Here is a 19,304-nt window from a genome sequence, read left to right as displayed (position 1 = left end):
CACATGCGCACATGTACCTCATTAATTTGGATCGTGCGTGCATGCATGCATGCGTCGTGACTTATTATTAATTATGTGCACGTGTGCGTATGCATGTGCAAACTAAGTGAGACGGCAAAGTGTATGAAATGGGAAATAGATGTGATCTATGATGCCTTTTTTGTTTGTTTTTGGAAGTGGGTAATTTTATTAAAGCATCAAGCAACTTTTTTTTTTGGAGATGTGATCCATAATGCCTTATGTTCTGCTTTTCCCTTTAGGACAAATGTATTTCTTTCTTTTATGAGCAAACAGTGTATGAGATTGAAGGAACAAATACACAGTTAAATGGTGTTTTGGTTTATCTGTCTATCTATCTATCTACAAAAAAGCGCAATATGAGGTTCTTCTCATGACACCACATCGATTCACATCATCAACATTACTTCAAATGTTGAATTTGCTAATTATATGGCAAGGGTTCAACATTGCTTGTTCGAAGTGAGGAAAGGAAGACGATGCAGTTGCTACCAGAGAGAAAAGTGCAGTTGAGAAAAAGAGATAAGGCTAGAGGAGAAAAGGATAAGGTGAGAGAGATGTGTGGCCACGCTTTTGCTGCTTCACTCGGACGCGTGGCTTGCTCGGCCGGCGCAAAGTTTAGCCGGTCGTGCGGCTGCAAGCGTTTCCCTGTAGAATATCAGTTTTGTGAAGTGCTGAAGAGATTCCAGTTGCCTTGCAGTTACTAGAAGATAGGAAAAGAAGTTCAGGAACATACTAACATGCTTACCTTTTTCTTGGATTATTTAACCAAAAACTACTATATTTCATGGAAACGTGTTCAGAAATTATCACTTTATAAATTTATGCCAAAAACTATCATTTTTTTGCTAATTTGTGACTAAAAACTACCATGTTGGGAAAGTGCCCGATTCGCCTCTTCTAAACGTCTTTCAGACAGAATGGGCCCACAAGTCAGATTGACCGTTAACTTTGACCGTATTACAAATGCCCACGCACGTCAACCCTCTTCTTCCTCCTCTCTCTCCTTCTCTTGGGCATTTCTACAAACACCTTGTGTGCACCTACAAGCTACCTCCGCCGCCAACCACTGCCGGCGCTCACTCACGCACGACGGCGCACACGCTTGCGACGGCGGCGGCTACGCGCAAGGTTGTTAGTGGCTGCCGCCGGTACCGCCACCGCGGCCGCCCGAGATCCTGACCGACGCGCCCTTCTTGAGCGAGCCGAGCGCGTGGCTCTGGATGCTGCTGCCGTCCCCGGCCTACTCCACCGGGGGACCACGGGGGCAGACTACGCCCCGCGGCCACCAGCCCCGCGATGCCCAAGCCAGCCACCGTCGTGGCCCTGAGTCCGGTGGCGCCGGACTCCGACTGCTTGGTCGGGGGCGCAGGCACGGTCGCCGGGGTCTTGGGCGTGGCGCCGGGGGTGGATGGCGAAGTTGGGGTGGTGGAGGGGGTGTCCAGGGTCGGGGACGCCTTCGGCGACGAGGCGGCGGTGGCGGCGGCAACGTCGTCGACGGCGAGCTTCATGTCGTTGCTGCAGTGGCCAGTGACGCCGCAGATGAAGTAGTGCTTCCCCGCGGTCTTGAGCGCGATGGTGGTGGCGCCGCTACCGTCGCTGCTGAGCACGTTCGCCGCGGAGCGCGACGCGTAGTCCGCCGCGCTCACCTCCGCCACGTTGTGCGCCCCGCCGGCGTAGCTGAACACTGCGAGGGTAAACCAAAATTTGCCGCGCGCGTCCATGGATCAGTAAAAATGAGTGGCACACCAGAGGAAAACGTTACTACTAGAAAAGTACGTGGCCGGCATGCACTAACCGAGGGTGTCGCCGACTTTGATCTTCTTGTCGCTGGCCCAGGTGGTGTATTCTGCCCCCGGATGATGCTGCTGCGGTGGCGGTACCGGCGGCAGCCACTAACAGCCGTGCGTGTAGCCGCAGCCGCCGCGAACGTGTGCGCCTCGTGCGTGAGTGAACGCCGGGAATGGTCGGCGGCGGAGGTGGCTTGCAGGTGCACACAAGGTGTTTGTAGAAATGCCAAAGAAAAGGAGAAAGAGGAGGAAGAATAGGGTTGATGTGTGAGCCCCATTTGTAATAACGGTCAAAGTTAGCGGTCAACCTGACTTGTGAGCCCATTCTGTCAGAAAGGCGTTTATAAGAGGCGAATCTGGCACTTTCCTGACATAGAAGTTTTTAGTCACAGATTAGCAAAAAAAGGTAGTTTTTGGCACAAATTCGTAAAATGGTAGTTTCTGGACATGTTTTCATGAAATGTGGTAGTTTTTGTTAAATACTCTTTTTCTTGCTTTGTACTTCTTTTTGTTTGCGAGATTCTCATCGTGTGCTTCTGTTCGTATGGAACATCTTGTGGATTGGCTTAAGGCAGTGAAAGCTACAAACAATATGGAAGGAGCAGGGAACTATCCCAGGCTTACAGACTCCAGGGCAACATGCGGGACTGGTCATTAAGTATGGGAAACACTTTCTATCCTATGTGTGATAGGAGGCATTCGTCAGACCAGTCCAGCGACGTTGATGCGTTTTCAATCTCACGGCTGATTTGCTTCCTAAATCCATCAATCCCGTCCAAACGAGTACGAGCCCGTCTTTCTTGCCTTGTCACCTTGTAACCCACGTTAGTTCAAAATCCCGTATTAATCTCATCTGCGCCGACCCACCTCACCCAGTCACCCTCGTCCCATCTCGCCTGCCCCCGGCACAGTTCCATCGCCTCACCCAGTTCCTGTTAAAATTGTGTCGAATATTATTGTACTAGGTAGGTTACAGTTGGACTTGGTTTTGAACTGTGTGTAGATAGGGTAGGAGTTGTGTCCTAATAGGACACCAGTATCCTAGACCTCTCATATATATCGGGGATAGACACACGATGTAACCTATGCCAACATAATAGCACAGTCACGCGGGGGAGCCGGCGGCGTGTGCCGGCGCCCGGGCAGCCGGGGTGCGGTACTGTAGCGGTGCCATGGGGAGGAGCGCCCGTAGTCAGGCCCCGGGGACGTAGATATGATGGTGAATCTCGTTAACAAATCTCAGTGTGGTGTACATCAAGATGATTTGTTAAGGAAAAAGGAGTGTCAAGAGCCAACACATTGCAATCAGGAGCAGGAGAGTCATGGAATAAAGTCTAAGCTTGGTGTGGTGTACATCAAGATGATTTTTGCATGGACATAGGAAAAACTAAGCTACGTGGGATTTTATTGGCTCTTTTTCTTGGTACATGGTCTTGTATGGAGATGGCAGCGTGTAGGTATTGTTTCGGCTGCGGCCGGATGGTAATCGAGGCGCAGGAGTTGTGGGTCCAGTACAGGTCGACGGAAGTTGGTATTTTAGGTTAATGCTTACATTGACAGGCTGTCTGAATTCAAGTGTTGCAGGAATTGTTTGTGCGACGGATATGCTTGATGGAGTAGCAGGATGCCAAGTTGATCAAGATGGACATTGTGCGGCAAGAGGCAACGTGCGTATAAGGCTCGAAGGAGTCTGGAGCGTGTTGTTGAAGGATCATGCATACACAGGGCGTTAAGCAATGCACAGAGATGTGCGGGGCGGACACGACGCAAGGTGGAGCGTCGTTGCAGTCAGATAATTTCGGCTGGGTCGGACTGGACTGTCTGACGGATCGACGGGGATGTCGGTCAAAGTAGAAGATGGCGGTGATTTCAGCGACGATGATATAGGAGCGTGATGCTGATGGTGGCCGACTTCTGAGGCGTGGAAACACGTGGTGCAGACCTGAGGGCTTGTGCGGCTTCGACGGACTATGGCGCGGGGTTGATTCAAGGTGGTGCACACATGAGAGCTTGAAGTCGACGGGGCGCAGGGGTAGCACGACCAGCTACATAGTCATGTTGAAGGTGGAAATGGAGTCTGGCAGAAGACTTCACTCGGTGCTGATGGAGGGGCTACGGTGTAAGATCGGAGAATCGAAACCTATTTCAGCGGGATAGCGAGAGACACGTGTATCGGACTGGGGCCCAATGGTCTGATGGAGGCGTGACACTCGGCATCAGTCGGTGATGATCGGTGGTTCTCTGCAGTGGGGGTTGAGGCAGTGGGAGCTAGCTACCCAGGAGACTCGACCAGGACAGCAGAGGCTCGACGCGGTGATAGCGGCGAGGCGTGCGGCAAGCACGGGACACAGCGACAGGCCAAGGCACTGGTAGTCAAACATGTGGTCAGACAAAGTGTGCAAAGGGTGTTGAAGCAATGTTGGCGAGTACCAGGTTCAAGTTGGTGACTAGATCTATCGAGTTTGACATGTCAGATGGATGAGAGTGTACCATAGGGAATCTGAGAAAGTGACGGAAAGTCTGAAATTATCAAAAGCTGAGAGAGTACATGATCGTATATTCTGTGGTGTTCAGTGCACATGGCAAAGTGCGTATGCCAAGTACAGGAGGAGGCGGAGTGCTATAGCTGTGAGACGTGCTAGAGACTATTCTGGGAAAAAGGGTGAGACAACTGCGAATTTGACTCGGGGTGACACAAGGCGACGGTGAAATTCCTTCAAGTTTCAGACAGACGGTCAAGAAAGAGCGGTGATGTTGAGTTCAGGTAACTCTTATATGTGGCGTCAAATACGTGAGTTGTTCACTTTCACGCGGACAGTAGTCGGTGTGTGATGGTGTTGAACGGATTCTCCGGAAGTTGGGAGCACAGACTAGAGTAACAAGGAACTTAATTTTTCTTGAGTGTTGACTGTGATCAAGAAAAGAAGGGACTACAAGTTGCAGGTGGAGTCACATGGAGTCTGGGAGTAGCAGCGGTGCTCATGGCGTATCTCAAGTCCAATGTACATGGAGGTTCGATGCATGGATGAATTTAAGGTGGTGAAGAATATGTTGGAAATATGCCCTAGAGGCAATAATAAAAGCTTTATTATTATATTTCCTTGTTCATGATAATTGTCTTTATTCATGCTATAATTGTATTATCCGGAAATCGTAATACATGTGTGAATAATAGACACCAACATGTCCCTAGTAAGCCTCTAGTTGACTAGCTCGTTGATCAACAGATAGTCATGGTTTCCTGACTATGGACATTGGATGTCATTGATAACGAGATCACATCATTAGGAGAATGATGTGATGGACAAGACCCAATCCTAAACATAGCACAAGATCGTATAGTTCGTTTGCTAGAGTTTTTCCAATGTCAAGTATCTTTTTCTTAGACCATGAGATCGTGTAACTCCCGGATACCGTAGGAGTGCTTTGGGTATACCAAACGTCACAACGTAACTGGGTGACTATAAAGGTATACTACGGGTATCTCCGAAAGTGTCTGTTGGGTTGACATGGATCAAGACTGGGATTTGTCACTCCGTATGACGGAGAGGTATCACTGGGCCCACTCGGTAATGCATCATCATAATGAGCTCAGAGTGACCAAGTGTCTGGTCACGGGATCATGCATTACGGTACGAGTAAAGTGACTTGCCGGTAACGAGATTGAACGAGGTATTGGGATACCGATGATCGAATCTCGGGCAAGTACCATACCGATTGACAAAGGGAATTGTATACGGGGTTGCTTGAATCCTCGACATCGTGGTTCATCCGATGAGATCATCGAGGAGCATGTGGGAGCCAACATGGGTATCCAGATCCCGTTGTTGGTTATTGACCGGAGAGCGATCTCGGTCATGTCTACATGTCTCCCGAACCCGTAGGGTCTACACACTTAAGGTTCGGTGACGCTAGGGTTGTAGGGATATGTATATGCAGTAACCCGAATGTTGTTCGGAGTCCCGGATGAGATCCCGGACGCCACGAGGAGTTCCAGAATGGTCCGGAGGTAAAGAATTATATATAGGAAGTGCTATTTCGGGCATCGGGACAAGTTTCGGGGTCACCGGTATTGTATCGGGACCACCGGAAGGGTCCCGGGGGTCCACCGGGTGAGGCCACCTGTCCCGAGGGGCCACATGGGCTGTAGGGGGTGCGCCTTGGCCTACATGGGCCAAGGGCACCAGCCCCAAGAGGCCCATGCGCCTAGGGTTTCAAGGGAGGAAGAGTCCTAGGAGGGGAAGGCACCTCCTAGGTGCCTTGGGGAGGAGGGATTCCTCCCCTTGGCCGCACCCCCCTAGGAGATTAGATCTCCTAGGGCCGGCGCCCCCCTCCCCCCTTGGCCCTCCTATATATAGTGGGGAGATGGAGGACTTCTTACCTCTTGCCTTTGGTGCCTCCCTCTCCCTCTCCAACACCTCCTCCTCCTCCATAGTGCTTGGCGAAGCCCTGCCGGAGTACTGCAGCTCCATCACCACCACGCTGTCGTGCCGCTGTTGGAGCCATCTTCCTCAACCTCTCCTTTCCCCTTGCTGGATCAAGAAGAAGGAGACGTTACGTTGACCGTACGTGTGTTGAACGCGGAGGTGCCGTCCGTTCGGTGCTAGGATCTCCGGTGATTTGGATCACGTCGAGTACGCCTTCCTCATCCCCGTTCTTTGAACGCTTCCGCGCGTGATCTACAAAGGTATGTAGATGCAATCCAATCACTCGTTGCTAGATGAAGTCATAGATGGATCTTGGTGAAACCGTAGGAAAATTTTTGTTTTCTGCAACGTTCCCCAACAGAATATTCGCCAAGGTGGAGTTTGTTAGAATTGTGTCGAATATTATTGTACAAGGTAGGTTACAGTTGGACTTGGTTTTGAACTATGTGTAGACAGGGTAGGAGTTGTGTCCTAATAGGACACCTATATCCTAGGCCTCTCATATATATCGGGGGTAGACACACGATGTAACCTATGCCAACATAATAGCACAGTCACATGGGGGAGCCGGCGGCGTGTGCCGGCGCCCGGGCGGCCAGGGTGCGGTATTGTAGCGGTGTCATGGGGAGGAACGCCCATAGTCAGGCCCCGGGGACGTTGCCATGATGGTGAACCTCGTTAACAAATCTCGGTGTCGCGCTTGTGTGATTGCTTGGTCCTTGGTAGATTGACGGTGCACCTCGGATTTATTCTAACAGTTTCATTGTAGAATATAAATGTTCATAAGGTAATAATGTTTGAGTTTAATTTTTTTTATCCATTCAGATAAACATCACTCTTGGTACATATATAACCATTTCTCTGTTGTGTTATCTCAAACCGAACTGACTCAACAACATTATTCCTATAGCCCTAGGAGCCTCCACTGCACAACCTCCAAGTGACACTGCGGCAGTGTGGTGGCAACGTGGTTTTGTGAGAAAGTTACAAAAAAGGTGAGATTTGAATAAAGTAAAAGGATTGCATGAAAGATTGTTTATTTTTTCATGCAATCTTGCTCTTGGGTGTGTCAAGCAGAAAAAGAGACGCATAATGCAGATGGATGTATTATCGTCCAAGTGAAAAAAGATGAACAATTTAGCATTTTTCTGTATATTTTTATCCTCTAGAACTTCCAATATTATTAAAACAACTATGTATCCAAGTTGATATTAATACAAAATATCATTCCTTGATAAAATTTATAGTAGTTGCATATAAATTAGTATAAACTTCAATATCACTTCATTGGGTTTCACACCTACATACAATACAATAAATGCATACCATGCAAATGACATAAAATGTAAGAAATACACACAATTCAAAAATTGTTCAAGTTGAAAGTCTATACTAGCTAGTAGAAGACAGAAAATTACCACGACAGAGCATGAGCAGAAGCTTACATACTGTTGAACAAATTTATCACATGCTTACATACCATGATAAAACAAAATAAACACACATTCTTCTCAGAGTTGAAAACAATTTGTTCTGAAAATGAACATATGGGACGATCAGGAAGGGTGCATAAGTCAACAAAGTTAATTAAGGTGAGTTTGTCTAGCTTGCCGTGGCTTCTTGATAAGCCATTGTGATCAATCCTATTCTTTTTGATAAAGGAAACATTCTTTGATCAATCTTATAGCCCTTGGGTGGGTGTTCCTGCAGGTGCTGAGGTCTCTTGACGGCCAGTGATGCTTTTGATGGCCAACAGACCGAAGATGACGATGTAGGGCCAGAACACATACACAGTGTTGATTAGGATTCTTGCCGCCAGCTTCATCAGTCGCTTGGGCATTGACCGCCAGTCTTCCCTCCTAACAAGAACTATTGTATCAGTCACAATGGCCCACATGAACCAGAACGCGTCCATTAGTGCAAGGACCGTCATTACGCATGCTGCCATGGCAGTCCCATGGGCCACCGTGGGAGGGAGCATCACGTAGATGGCGAACGCGAAGGCAGCGCAGAAGCTCCTGGCCGCACTGATCAGCAGCGCCAGGGAGAAGGCCACCAGCTTGATCCGCTTCTCTATGTCCACCGTGGCCACCCCAGTGTAGACGAGACTGAAGGTTGCCAAAGTGGAGCAGATGAAGGCCAGGGTGTTAGAGATGACAAAGGCGTCGAAAGCGTAGAGCCCCGCGAGTGTCGGAGTGCCACCTCTGCCGTTGGGTGGGATCTTGGGATCGGTACTGTTGGGACCGCCTGGCATGGTGAATGTTGCAGCGAACGTCGCAGTCGCTACGAGAACGGAGCCGACACCAACAATCTGTGCGAAGGACGTTATTTTATCAGATTCTTCCTTCTCGTTTAGCTTGGGAACATGTTGATCCAGGAAAAGGTCCCGCCGGCAGAAGCTGTTTTTACCATTTGCTAAGGTCAATGTCACAAGTATTCGACGTCGTGCATGCTGCATGCAAGCAAGAACAAGCAAACACAATAGGAATTCATCATCAATTGTTTTTTCATATAACATGCATTTATCTATCTATTATAAATTTCATATGTAAGGGACAAATCCAAACAGTAGGAGCAAGTTAAGTACCATTCCAAAATAAAATCCAGTTGGAGTAACGTTGCTGAGTGCAATATCCATGGGAGTTTCACCCTCCTTATTTGTCAAATTCAAGCAGACGTGCTTGTTCCCAATGAGGATCTTGAAGATATCCCAGCTCCCGCCACCAACAGCTAGGTGCATGGCAGTGTTCCCGTTGTAGTCCTGTATGTTCATGATGGCCTTATTATCTAACCGGAGAGCCACAAACCACACAATGTTATGCTTCTTCTTCTCCACGGCAATATGAAGGAAGGTCCTTCCTTGGTTGTCTCGTAGCCCGGCGCAGCCAGGGGAATGGCAGAGCAATATGATGATAGGCACCAAGCTTCCCGCCGAGGCAGCCACATGCACCGGATACAAACTATTCCTATCTGGCTGAAATGCGGAATGTGGATTAGCATCCACTAGTAGAAAGGTTGGATGCTCCCTCCACTTATAGAACTTGTATACCCATTTCTTAGGTAAAGTGGTGAGCGACAAGAGAGAGTGTGATTCGAAGCCCTGGTCACCAAAAACAAATAGAAATAACTCCAATGTGGGATCTTGTGCTGACACAGCAAAGTGTAATGGTGTACTTCCAGAGTTGTCCGCTTGTCTGGCAAGGCTATTGTTCCAGTGAAGCAGCCGTTTTGCTATCCCTGCAGTTATTGGCTTACTGACGTTATGATATTATTCAGATATTAGACAAAGGTAGAAGTAAAAGCCAATGTGTTCTTTGGAAACATATATCCATAGAAAATTCTAAATTTGGAAATCATAACAAAAGTTAAATAAATTACCCTTATGGCATAGAAAAACATTCTCTGAAGAGTAGGGTAAGTTATTATGTGTTAGCATATAAGTACGATTTTATTGGCAGAAAATTCACAAATGTTATTGCCTTTTTCAACTCATGTAGAAAAAGCAATAAAATAGTAATTTCGTCTACAGTTTTATAACAAATTGACAAATTTATATTGATTTGTATGATACAACTCAACAACAACATATTTGACATCAAAATCAAGATATCTCATTAGAATAATCATAATTTATGGGTGGATATATTTATTCTAATGTTGATCAAATGCTATTATACTAGCTATCAGCTTTCCTTTGGGAATACAACTTTCTTTAGAAAACTAAAATTCTAGAAAAATATGATATCCATTTATATTGGGACCTTTTTCGTGCGCACATGGTTAGATATACTTGCATCGCATATACCACTCCAGTTCTTCAATTAGTACCATTTTATCGCCATGGATACACTCTAATTCTAACTAGAAGATACACTAATGGGAAAGAAACAAACATAAATTAGGAGCCCGATATTTAATCTTATGTATATGTCTTTCCTTAACACACACACATGGGTATATACACAATGATTAGGGGACACCAATGCATGTTTTATGCAAGTTCACATTAATTGAGACATCTTATACATTAATAATATAGCCAAAACAATGTGATAAAAAGAGCTTGGTATACATGGTAGGTAATTTACCATATGTGATAAAGGGGTATCTAGATAACTTAGTAAGTACATTTTAATATGTGATAAAGGGATATCTAAAGAATTTCCCAAACAATTTATCGACTTCAAATAAACTCAAACTACATAAAGGGATATATAGGTAACTTACTAAGTAAATTTTACATAATCATGGATTTATTCAAATTTATATCCAGTGCATAAGCTATATAAATCAGTTACCATCTATCTACATATTTAATGTATAATTGTTATATAAAAAAGAGATTTTTAGTAATGACGTTGTAACAATGCTCAAATGGGGTTAAGTTCACCAATCTTATAAATGGTTATTGGGTATAAATTGATTCTCTGATTTGAGATATTAATTAATAAATTAGCAATAAAATGTAAGGAACAGTATAACAAATCTTGATGTTTACATCAATATCCATAGCTAATTATTATAGCCATCAACGTCTGCACCCACATGAGACTGGCTTATTTATTCTCTAAATATCATGTAAAATATTAAATCATTTACATATTTTTTAATGGTAATTTCATATTTATCATATCTTCTTTGATATTAAATTAAACATAATAACATGAAAGAGATTTAATATATTCACAAAATAGTACTTTTTATATAAATCATGCTGAAATCTGCGACACACATGAAGCACATTCAATATTGTCTCATTTAACCTTTTATTCGGTATGTGGAACAGGCAAGCAAAATCTTAACGGATGGTATGGTGGCTCTCTAATATGTAATTTCCAATTAATAATTGTGTTTGTACCAAATATATAATAATTATAGATTATATAATGAATATAGATTACATTAATTGATTCACCCATGATAACCTCCGGTAAGTTTCATGTAACTTTTGAACACAAATATTGTTTTGAAGGAAGATCATTTTCTATTATTTTTCATAAGAAAGTATTTATGGAACGAAACATATATAGAGATTCACCAAACATATGAAAATTGCATGATGATATTCATTAGATTCTAATTGATTTGAAAGTGCAATGACACTAGTAGAGTCATCATGTGATACTCCTAAGGTACCTATATGACACTATTAAGTTAATCGTACATTTCTCAGGTGTAATGGATATTGACGATGTTATTAATTATAGTACTACTACAATACCATAATGATACTTCTATGACACTTGTATTACTGCTATGATAGTCTAGTGGAACTTAGAAGTATTATATGACAAATATGTGGAATTGTCATTTAAAATATTATGGTTACAGAAGAAAAAGGAAATTTTACAAATATATACAACTCTGGTGCAACTTAGTTTACATAGGACCCGTATATTTCGAGGTTCAAGTTGGCAATCAGTTTGACCAATGAAATATGGGTTATGTGCTCCAAAAGTTACATCAATGAATCCATATTCAAAACATATATCTAACCATATTTTTCTGTGTCACACAAATTATCTATTATTTTTGTCAACTTAGTATTCAAAGTTATATCATGAAAGAAAAGGGTGCAATGTGAATAGAGACGTAGGAAATAAATATTGGTCTTGGGTTTTATTACAATAAAGACAATCGTCAAAATAGATCATAAATTCAATATTTAGTTCAATAGAGGTGCAAACTCTAAATTTTGCTGATGAAAACCAACCCTATTACCGTGGAAGGGATGGTGCCATGGAGTGACAATACAAGAGAAAACAACTTGGATAAGAACATGTGGTGGCTATACTCGTTGCAAAAAAAAACCGTTTTTGTATATGTATCTAGTTTAATATTTCTTTAGTACTTCCTCCATTGCGCATAAATTGTTTTGAAAAGTCAAGCTTGACAAACTTATAGAAAAAATATGTACATCTACAATACCAAATAAATATCATTAGACACATGGTGAAACATATTTATATATTGTATTTATCAGGTATTATTAATGTTAATATTTTATCTATAAACTTGGTCAAACATTATGAAGTTTGACTATGAAAAAAAACAATCAGAAATACTATATTTTGGAATAGGGAAAGTATTGCATTAGTCCCAAAAATAAAGTATGAATCCTAGAAAAAAGTGGATGGGTGTCATCCCAGCCCTACATATAAATAGAGGAGCCATCACAAAATCCGTTTCAGAAGTATAATATATGATTTCTATCATCCATATTTTAACTCATCTAGCTAGGTATGATGTTGTTCATGTTGGAGTAGAAAATTATATGTAAATTAGTAGTGCATACATACATACACACCTGTGCTGTGCCGAAACCCGTCGAGAGCAGCAGCATGCAAGGCATTTTGCCCCTCGGGGCCAGAGTAAGACAATTTCTTATGACCCCATTCGTACAACCAACTAGCAAGCCAATGTTGGCCCAGCGAGACGGCTAAGAATAGAGGCGAAGTACCATCAAATGCTTCAAGACATACTAGTTGATTATCCACCGCCAGCAAATCTTCGACCATAGTTTTCTGCATGAAGACGAGTAAGTCACCAACTTGGAAAATCTGGAGGAGCTTCCATATAGCCGAGTGGCATCTAACATTGATTTCAACATTGACGTTCATGCAAAGTTTTGGGGCATAATCTGAGAAACCATTTCAACAAGATGGAGAGAAGAATGCAACAATTTTGTCAACTTTTCTCGGCTTTTTCAGGAAACAGAGTGAGAGAGTGGATAATGGACTATTCAATGAATTTGACTTGTATTTTATTTCAATGTGACATTTTGGATGATCTGTGTATTTGAAGCAAAACTCCATTTTTATATGTATTTTAATTCAAAAGCAGCAAGACCTTCAAAACAAGATCAATACTGGATATATTGAACTAGTTTGTATTTAATTGTCTTGTCATATTTCAAATCAATTTCATAAACATTAAATTTTGTAGTGATTGTTCAGCAAACCACTACACCTTCAGAATGCTACTGCTTGATAACAATGCGAACACTTTAAGAACCATCGCAGTCGTGCTATTTGTTACATAGTACCACTTACATTTCTGAATTTATTTTGGAAAAATTCATTTTTTTTAAAACAAAATCATTATATTTAGAAAAAAGTTCACAAATTTGAAAAAAAAACTTCATCAATTTTGAAAAAAGTTCATCGGTTTCAAAAAAAAGTTTATCGAATCTGAAAAAAGTTCATCAGTTTTGAAATATAGTTCATCACTTTTTTCAAAAAGTTCATCGAACTTGAAAAAAGTTAACTGATTTAAAAAAGAGTTCACCAATTTTAGAAAAAGGTTCATAAAGTGAGAAAAAATTCATTCATTTTGAAAAAAGTTCATCTAATCTGAGGAAAAGTTCATCGATTTGAACAAAGTTCATGATTTTGAAAAAATAGTACTTGTGTTTTGAAAAAAGTTCAAAAATTTGAAAAATAGATCGTGGATTTCAGAAAAGTTCACGATTTTTTAAAAAGGTTAACGAATTTTAAAAAAGAAAATAAAAAAATAAAGAGAAAGAGATAAAGGGAAGAAAACCGCCAAAAACAAAAACCGAAAAATAAAAATAGTGAAAGCACTGCGATGTTTAACTAACAACAAAGCCGTACCTACCTATATTTGTCACAAGTGGTAAAGTGGCACTTTTGGTTAGTGCCGTATGTTGGTTTTCTAGAGATCCCCAGTTCGACGCATATTTTTTGAACCTTGCTACAAGGGCACTCATAGGTGCCGGCGCGCCGACCCAAATTTGGGCAAGTCACACTGTAGCCCTTCGATCCCACGCGTGTAAACCGTTCTATCTATTCGTTGCCCACCGTTTCTCTCGGCCTTCACTTCCCCCACTAAGAAAAACATAGTGGCCGCCCCTGTCTTCTCCCACGTCCAGCATCACGTGTTGCCGCCCTCGTCAGTTTGCCTCGCCTCCGATACGCGCCGTCGAAGCTCGCCGCCGCAATCACAAAAAAGCCCCGTAGCAGCTTTTCATCCCCGTCCCTGCATCCATGGTAGCGCCACCATGGCGTCAGTCGCAAATTGTTCCTCGCCGGTGCTGCCAACCCCCAGTTGCAGCATTAATGGCGACATGGCGTCGCTCGCAGCAAATAATGGCGACATGGTAGTGCCAAAGCCGGTGGTAGCAAAAAATTAGGCCGTTTCCAGCAAAACAAAAGGACGGTGGTAGAAAAATATGTTGGTTCCGCACAAACACCACACGGTTGTAGCAAAAATAGGTACTAGTTCCAGCAAAACAGAAAGGCGATTGTAGCAAAAAAAAGGCTGGTTCCAGCAAAAATCCAAAGATGGGTGATAGAATGAAAAGACCAGTTTGTAGCAAACAAAGTGGCTGGTTCCATCAAAATCAAAGACCATGGTAGCAAAAATGAATGCTAGTTCCAGCAAGAAAAAATCATGGCGGCTATGGCACCACCATCGTCTCAATTCATAGCAAAATTGAAAGAAGGTTCCAGCAAAAATAGAAGTGGCTCCAGCAAAAGAAACGATGCAGGAAAAAATAATAATGGCGGTCACCGCTGTCGCCGCCCATCACCATCCTCTTCGGTTGAAACAAATCTCCCGGCTGGTCCGCAACACCTCACCTTGTCGGCGTCGCCGGCCATGACCTCCCTCTTGCCTCGCGCGGTAGCGGGTACCTCCTGAAGTAGCAGGTTGGGCCGAAATCGACAGCGATCGTTGGCGAGTGACTTATTTTTTGGAGGTCACAAGCAAGAAGACGAGCATGGATTGAATGGAATGAATGGCTAGGGATGCGTCCAGACGAAAGGACAAGGAAAGGCTTTAAGCAGTGAGTGCGTTGGCCTACTGCCACCTTGGATATGACCGGCGGAGTTTCAGCCGGTCGACCGGTTTGAAGCGTTTCCCTTCTAGAATAGAAAGGAAGAATGAAAGTGGGCCGGCCCAAGGCAGAGACGGGAGTGTGCGCCAGTTGGCCAGTTTGCCGGTATCCGGCTTGAGCGCCGAATAGGATCTGGCGGTTTGGTGGTGCTAAAAAATACGTGCGTGGTTTTTATGCTACCCGACTCCAACTCAAACTCAGAGGAATTACTCCTAACTTGTGCTAGGTTCCATGACACAAGTTGAACCAAAGACGTTTTAGACTATTTGGACGCGACACATGACATGTCAAATTATTTGTACGTGATAATATTTGTATGTAATGCTACATTTTTTATCTCAAACGTTAATTTCTGATATGGACGATCAAGATACTTTAATCTTTTTGGACAAACATGATGGCTTGTTTGTTTTCTGTTTTAATTATAATTATATAATAGACAAATTTTGTGATCTTTTTTATGATATTTGAAATACATGCACGACTAATGTGGAATGTTACATGTAAGTACAAAGTCGTCTGCAATGATCATGATAAATATTTATGGGAATTTTCGAAAACAAATTGAGTTGAAATTATTTATTAACATGTCCAGTATAGATAGTTAAAAATAGTTTGCTCAAAAAAATATAGTTAAAAATAGGGAGTATAGGATGGGAATCAACCTGACCGGAGAAAGTTTTTTAATTTTTTTAGGGGCCTGACCGGAGAAAGTTAGAAGGTGCTTTATATGATGGATCTCTTTGCTACATACGCACGTATTTTATATTTATAATCTCAGTATAGGTAGATTGTCATCCTGTTTCAAACCAATCTAAGCCTCAGGATTAATCCTTTTGCTATATAGTATTTCATAATAACGTGCTGAATCCACATATATTGACTTGCTGACATCACAGATTGATCTGTTTTTTTATCTGCACAGATTTATCTGTTGGACTCTTCTTTAGTTGGCTGCCATAGAAAATCTTTACCAATACCAAGCGTAAGCCTATGGGTAACTTTTTTTTCCTTTTTGCTAATTGCTTTTCTCGGACATGTATTCAATAGAAAGACATGTGGGCTGATTGTATGTGACAATACATATTTCGATGTAACGTAAACATCTTCGAATCTCGACCGTCAATGTCCCAAATTAACGGTCGAAACAGTTTAATATATGTGGAGGAATATAATGCCTTGTTTGCCTCTTGTGTTTTGTAATTATTAGCAAAAAAGCACGTGCGTTGCAACGGGAGAAAAAACACAACACACACTCGTAACCCAACAACCATCACTCAAGACCACAATAGGTCCATCTCCTTTATTTTAGCGAGGCATCATATTTGTGTTGCCACTTATCCTCCTTCTCATCCACGCCGGCGATGGCCTCAGTGTTCACATAAAACAAAATGTGTTTGAATATGCTTAATCCTAAGGCGTCTCTCTCTCCTCCCTCTCCCTCTCTCTCACTTTCTCTCACTCTCGCGATGAGAAATCTGTTGTTTTCCCCTGGGACGTTTTTCAGTGGTATGCATGTGTTGTTGTTGATGTTTTTTTCCCTATATGGTTATAGTGGGGTGTTTATTTGCAATCTGGATAGCCGCCGGTACGAAAGAAAAATGGATCATGCGCTATAAATTCTAAGTTTGCTTCCAAAAAAAATTTAAAAAATTAACTAGTGAAATTAACATCATATTCAGATTCCACACATTTTTCTAATCAAATTTCATATATAATATGTTAAAATCGGAGTTACGGTCCAAAAGATACAGATAATTTAGAAAATCATTTTTTTGACTTCAATATCTTCCAAAATAATATTTAAAAATACTTAACAGGTAAAATTAAGCTCATATTCATATTTTACATATTTCTCTAATAAAATTTCATATATAACATGTTCAAATTGAAGTCACGGTTTAAAAGATATGGATGATTTAGAAAACATTTGTTTGACTTAAATATGATGCGCGGATGAATTACCTAAAAGGTCATGGGTTTTTTTTAAAAAGTACAATAACGGTTTTGCTGTAACTTAAATCCGGACGGTGGGTTGATTTCAAGAAAACACAGGGGCTTTTGTGTAAAATACGAAAAAAACGATCCCATCTTACTAAAACAGGGATGCGGGTTGAATTCTTCGAAACAGAGGGACTTTTCTGCAAAATGCCACGACGGACGACCAGAAACCCAATTTTCTTTGTTGTATACTAGCAAAAGAGCCCGTTCATTGCAACGGGAGAAAAAACATAACACACGCTCTTAACTCAACAACCATCACTTAAGACCATAATAGATTCATCTTCTTTATTTTTGCGAGGCATCATATTTGTGTTGCCGCTTATCCTCCTTCTCACCCTCGCCGGTGATGGTCTTGGTGTTCACACAAAACAACAAAAAACGTGTGTTGAATATGGTTAATCCTAAGGCGTCTCTCCCTCCCTCTCTCTCTCGCTCGCTTTCTCTCACTCTCGCGATGAGAAATCTGTTGTGTTTCCCCTGTGACATTTTCCAGAGGTATGCATGTGTAGTTATTGATGTTTTCTTTTCCATATATGATTATAGTGGAGTGTTTATTTGCAATCCGGATCGCCGTCGGTATGAGAAAAACGAATCTTGCGCTATAAATTATAAGTTTGCTTCCATAACAATATTTTAAAAATATTTAACAAGTAAAATTTTAGATTCCACACATTTTTCTAATAAAATTTAATATATGATATGTTAAAATTGAAGTTACGGTTTAAAAGATACAGATAATTTAGAATATCATTTGGTTTGACTCAAATATATTCCAAAATAATATTTAAAAATACTTAACAGGTAAAAATAATCTCATATTCATATTCTACATATTTTTCTAATCAAATTTCATATATAACATGTTCAAATCGGAGTTACTGTTTAAAAGATATGGATGATTTTAAAAGCATTTGTTTGACTTAAATATGATCCGCGGATGAATTATCTAAAACATCAGGGGGTTTTCAAAAAATGTAAAATAACGGTTCGGGTGTGACTTGAATCCAGTCGGCGGGTTGATTTCAAGAAAAGACAGAGACTTTTGTGTAAAATACGAAAATAACTATTCGTTTTAACTTGAAACAAGATTGCGGGTTGAATTCTCTAAAATATAGAGGGATTTTTCATAATATCATACCACGTCCTTTTCATAGCCAGAGCGGATGGCCTCGTGCAGCGCCGTCTCCCCACGGTTGTTCTGCATCCTCACCATGGTCTTGGCCATCTCACCATCGTCCTGGCCGTCCCCTTGCGCGAGGCCAATGAGGTGTTTAACCATGCCAGTGTGCCCGGCCCTGGCAGCGCAGTGCAGCGGCGTATCGCCGTCTCCGTTGCACGCGAGCAACCGGCTACTGTCGCCATCGCAGACCAAGTCCACGCACCTGCGGTAGCAGACGCCGTCCCCGCCAGCGGCCGCCCGATGGAGCTGGGTGTCCCCCACGCTCGCGGCGGCAAGGTCGATGACGACGTCGCGATGCCATCCAGCCATCATGGCGGCGGTCACCGCCGCGTCCTCTGGAGTCTCATAGTCGCCAGACCGTGCGGCCATGAGCTGCAGGAGAGTCCTGAATTTCCTGACCAGGTCTTGCGCCGACTCCATGGGAGATCGGTCTCGCCGGTCGCTCTGTAGCTCCATATATTCTAGCTAGCTAGTCTATTGATTGATTGGTCCTCTCCTCTCTGTACATGCAAATGGGATCGGAGGTCATGCATGCGTATATATACTAGTATGGATGTAGTAGGTACAGTATTCGTTGCCCACGGCGCACTGTACGCATCTATCTTTAGTGCCCACCGATCTTTGGTTGCCGGCTGTAAAGTGTTCTTTGCCGATGTCAGGCGCGCCCCTGTCAATAATAATGACGCTCACTGCAAGAATTATTCTCCCCATGATCACATGCAACCTGCATGCAGGTCTTTCTTTAGCAGGATCGGACCTGTCCTAAGTTCCTAACGTACAGGAGATAAAGCAAACATCATCATGCATGTTTTTTTTTTCTTTTGTTGGAAGCAAAGTTTGGTTCCTGATGTATCATGGACGAATGCTAAAGTTGAATGTTCAAGCTCAAGCTTCACGTGGAACCGAATTCTCTAAGGCCCTTTCTCTCCAATCCCACCGAGGGCTCATCGTCACCTATTAGTACTACTAGCAAACATGTTTGTGCATTGCAATGGAAGACAAAAAAATAACCCCTCATACACACACTC

The 19,304-nt window shown here is 42.6% G+C and overlaps 2 protein-coding genes across 2 annotated transcripts; both read right to left on the bottom strand.

The window, feature by feature from the left end:
• Window positions 1-835: 835 nt before the first annotated feature.
• LOC125532517 (blue copper protein-like) lies at window positions 836-2,725 on the bottom strand. Its single transcript, XM_048696559.1, has 3 exons — window positions 2,681-2,725; window positions 1,817-1,913; window positions 836-1,705 (listed from the first exon to the last, which is right to left on the bottom strand). Exons 1-3 carry the CDS (start codon window positions 2,723-2,725, stop codon window positions 1,098-1,100), a joined length of 750 nt encoding a protein of 249 aa, XP_048552516.1. The 3' UTR covers window positions 836-1,097.
• A 4,844-nt stretch (window positions 2,726-7,569) lies between these two features.
• LOC125542448 (ankyrin repeat-containing protein At5g02620-like) lies at window positions 7,570-18,794 on the bottom strand. The gene is made up of 4 exons (XM_048705497.1): window positions 18,235-18,794; window positions 12,543-12,759; window positions 8,823-9,472; window positions 7,570-8,687 (listed from the first exon to the last, which is right to left on the bottom strand). Exons 1-4 carry the CDS (start codon window positions 18,730-18,732, stop codon window positions 7,917-7,919), a joined length of 2,136 nt encoding a protein of 711 aa, XP_048561454.1. The 5' UTR covers window positions 18,733-18,794; the 3' UTR covers window positions 7,570-7,916.
• Between the last annotated feature and the right edge of the window lie 510 nt (window positions 18,795-19,304).

The sequence above is a fragment of the Triticum urartu genome, chromosome 1 (assembly GCF_003073215.2).
Source record: "Triticum urartu cultivar G1812 chromosome 1, Tu2.1, whole genome shotgun sequence".
Classification (NCBI taxonomy): domain Eukaryota; kingdom Viridiplantae; phylum Streptophyta; class Magnoliopsida; order Poales; family Poaceae; genus Triticum; species Triticum urartu.
The sequence above is the reverse complement of the archived record's forward strand: the minus strand, read 5'-3'. Positions and strand labels throughout refer to the sequence as shown.

Coding starts and splice junctions, on each gene's coding strand:
- LOC125532517 (XM_048696559.1), bottom strand. CDS start 2,725: ATGGAACTGTGCCGGGGGCAGGCGAGATGGGACGAGGGTGACTGG. Junction 1,914..2,680: donor GATGGGACGAGGGTGACTGG/GTGAGGTGGGTC, acceptor CACGGCTGTTAG/TGGCTGCCGCCGGTACCGCC. Junction 1,706..1,816: donor CAAAGTCGGCGACACCCTCG/GTTAGTGCATGC, acceptor TTACCCTCGCAG/TGTTCAGCTACGCCGGCGGG.
- LOC125542448 (XM_048705497.1), bottom strand. CDS start 18,732: ATGGAGCTACAGAGCGACCGGCGAGACCGATCTCCCATGGAGTCGGCG. Junction 12,760..18,234: donor CTGGCTATGAAAAGGACGTG/GTATGATATTAT, acceptor GTCTTCATGCAG/AAAACTATGGTCGAAGATTT. Junction 9,473..12,542: donor CGGGTTTCGGCACAGCACAG/GTGTGTATGTAT, acceptor CAATAACTGCAG/GGATAGCAAAACGGCTGCTT.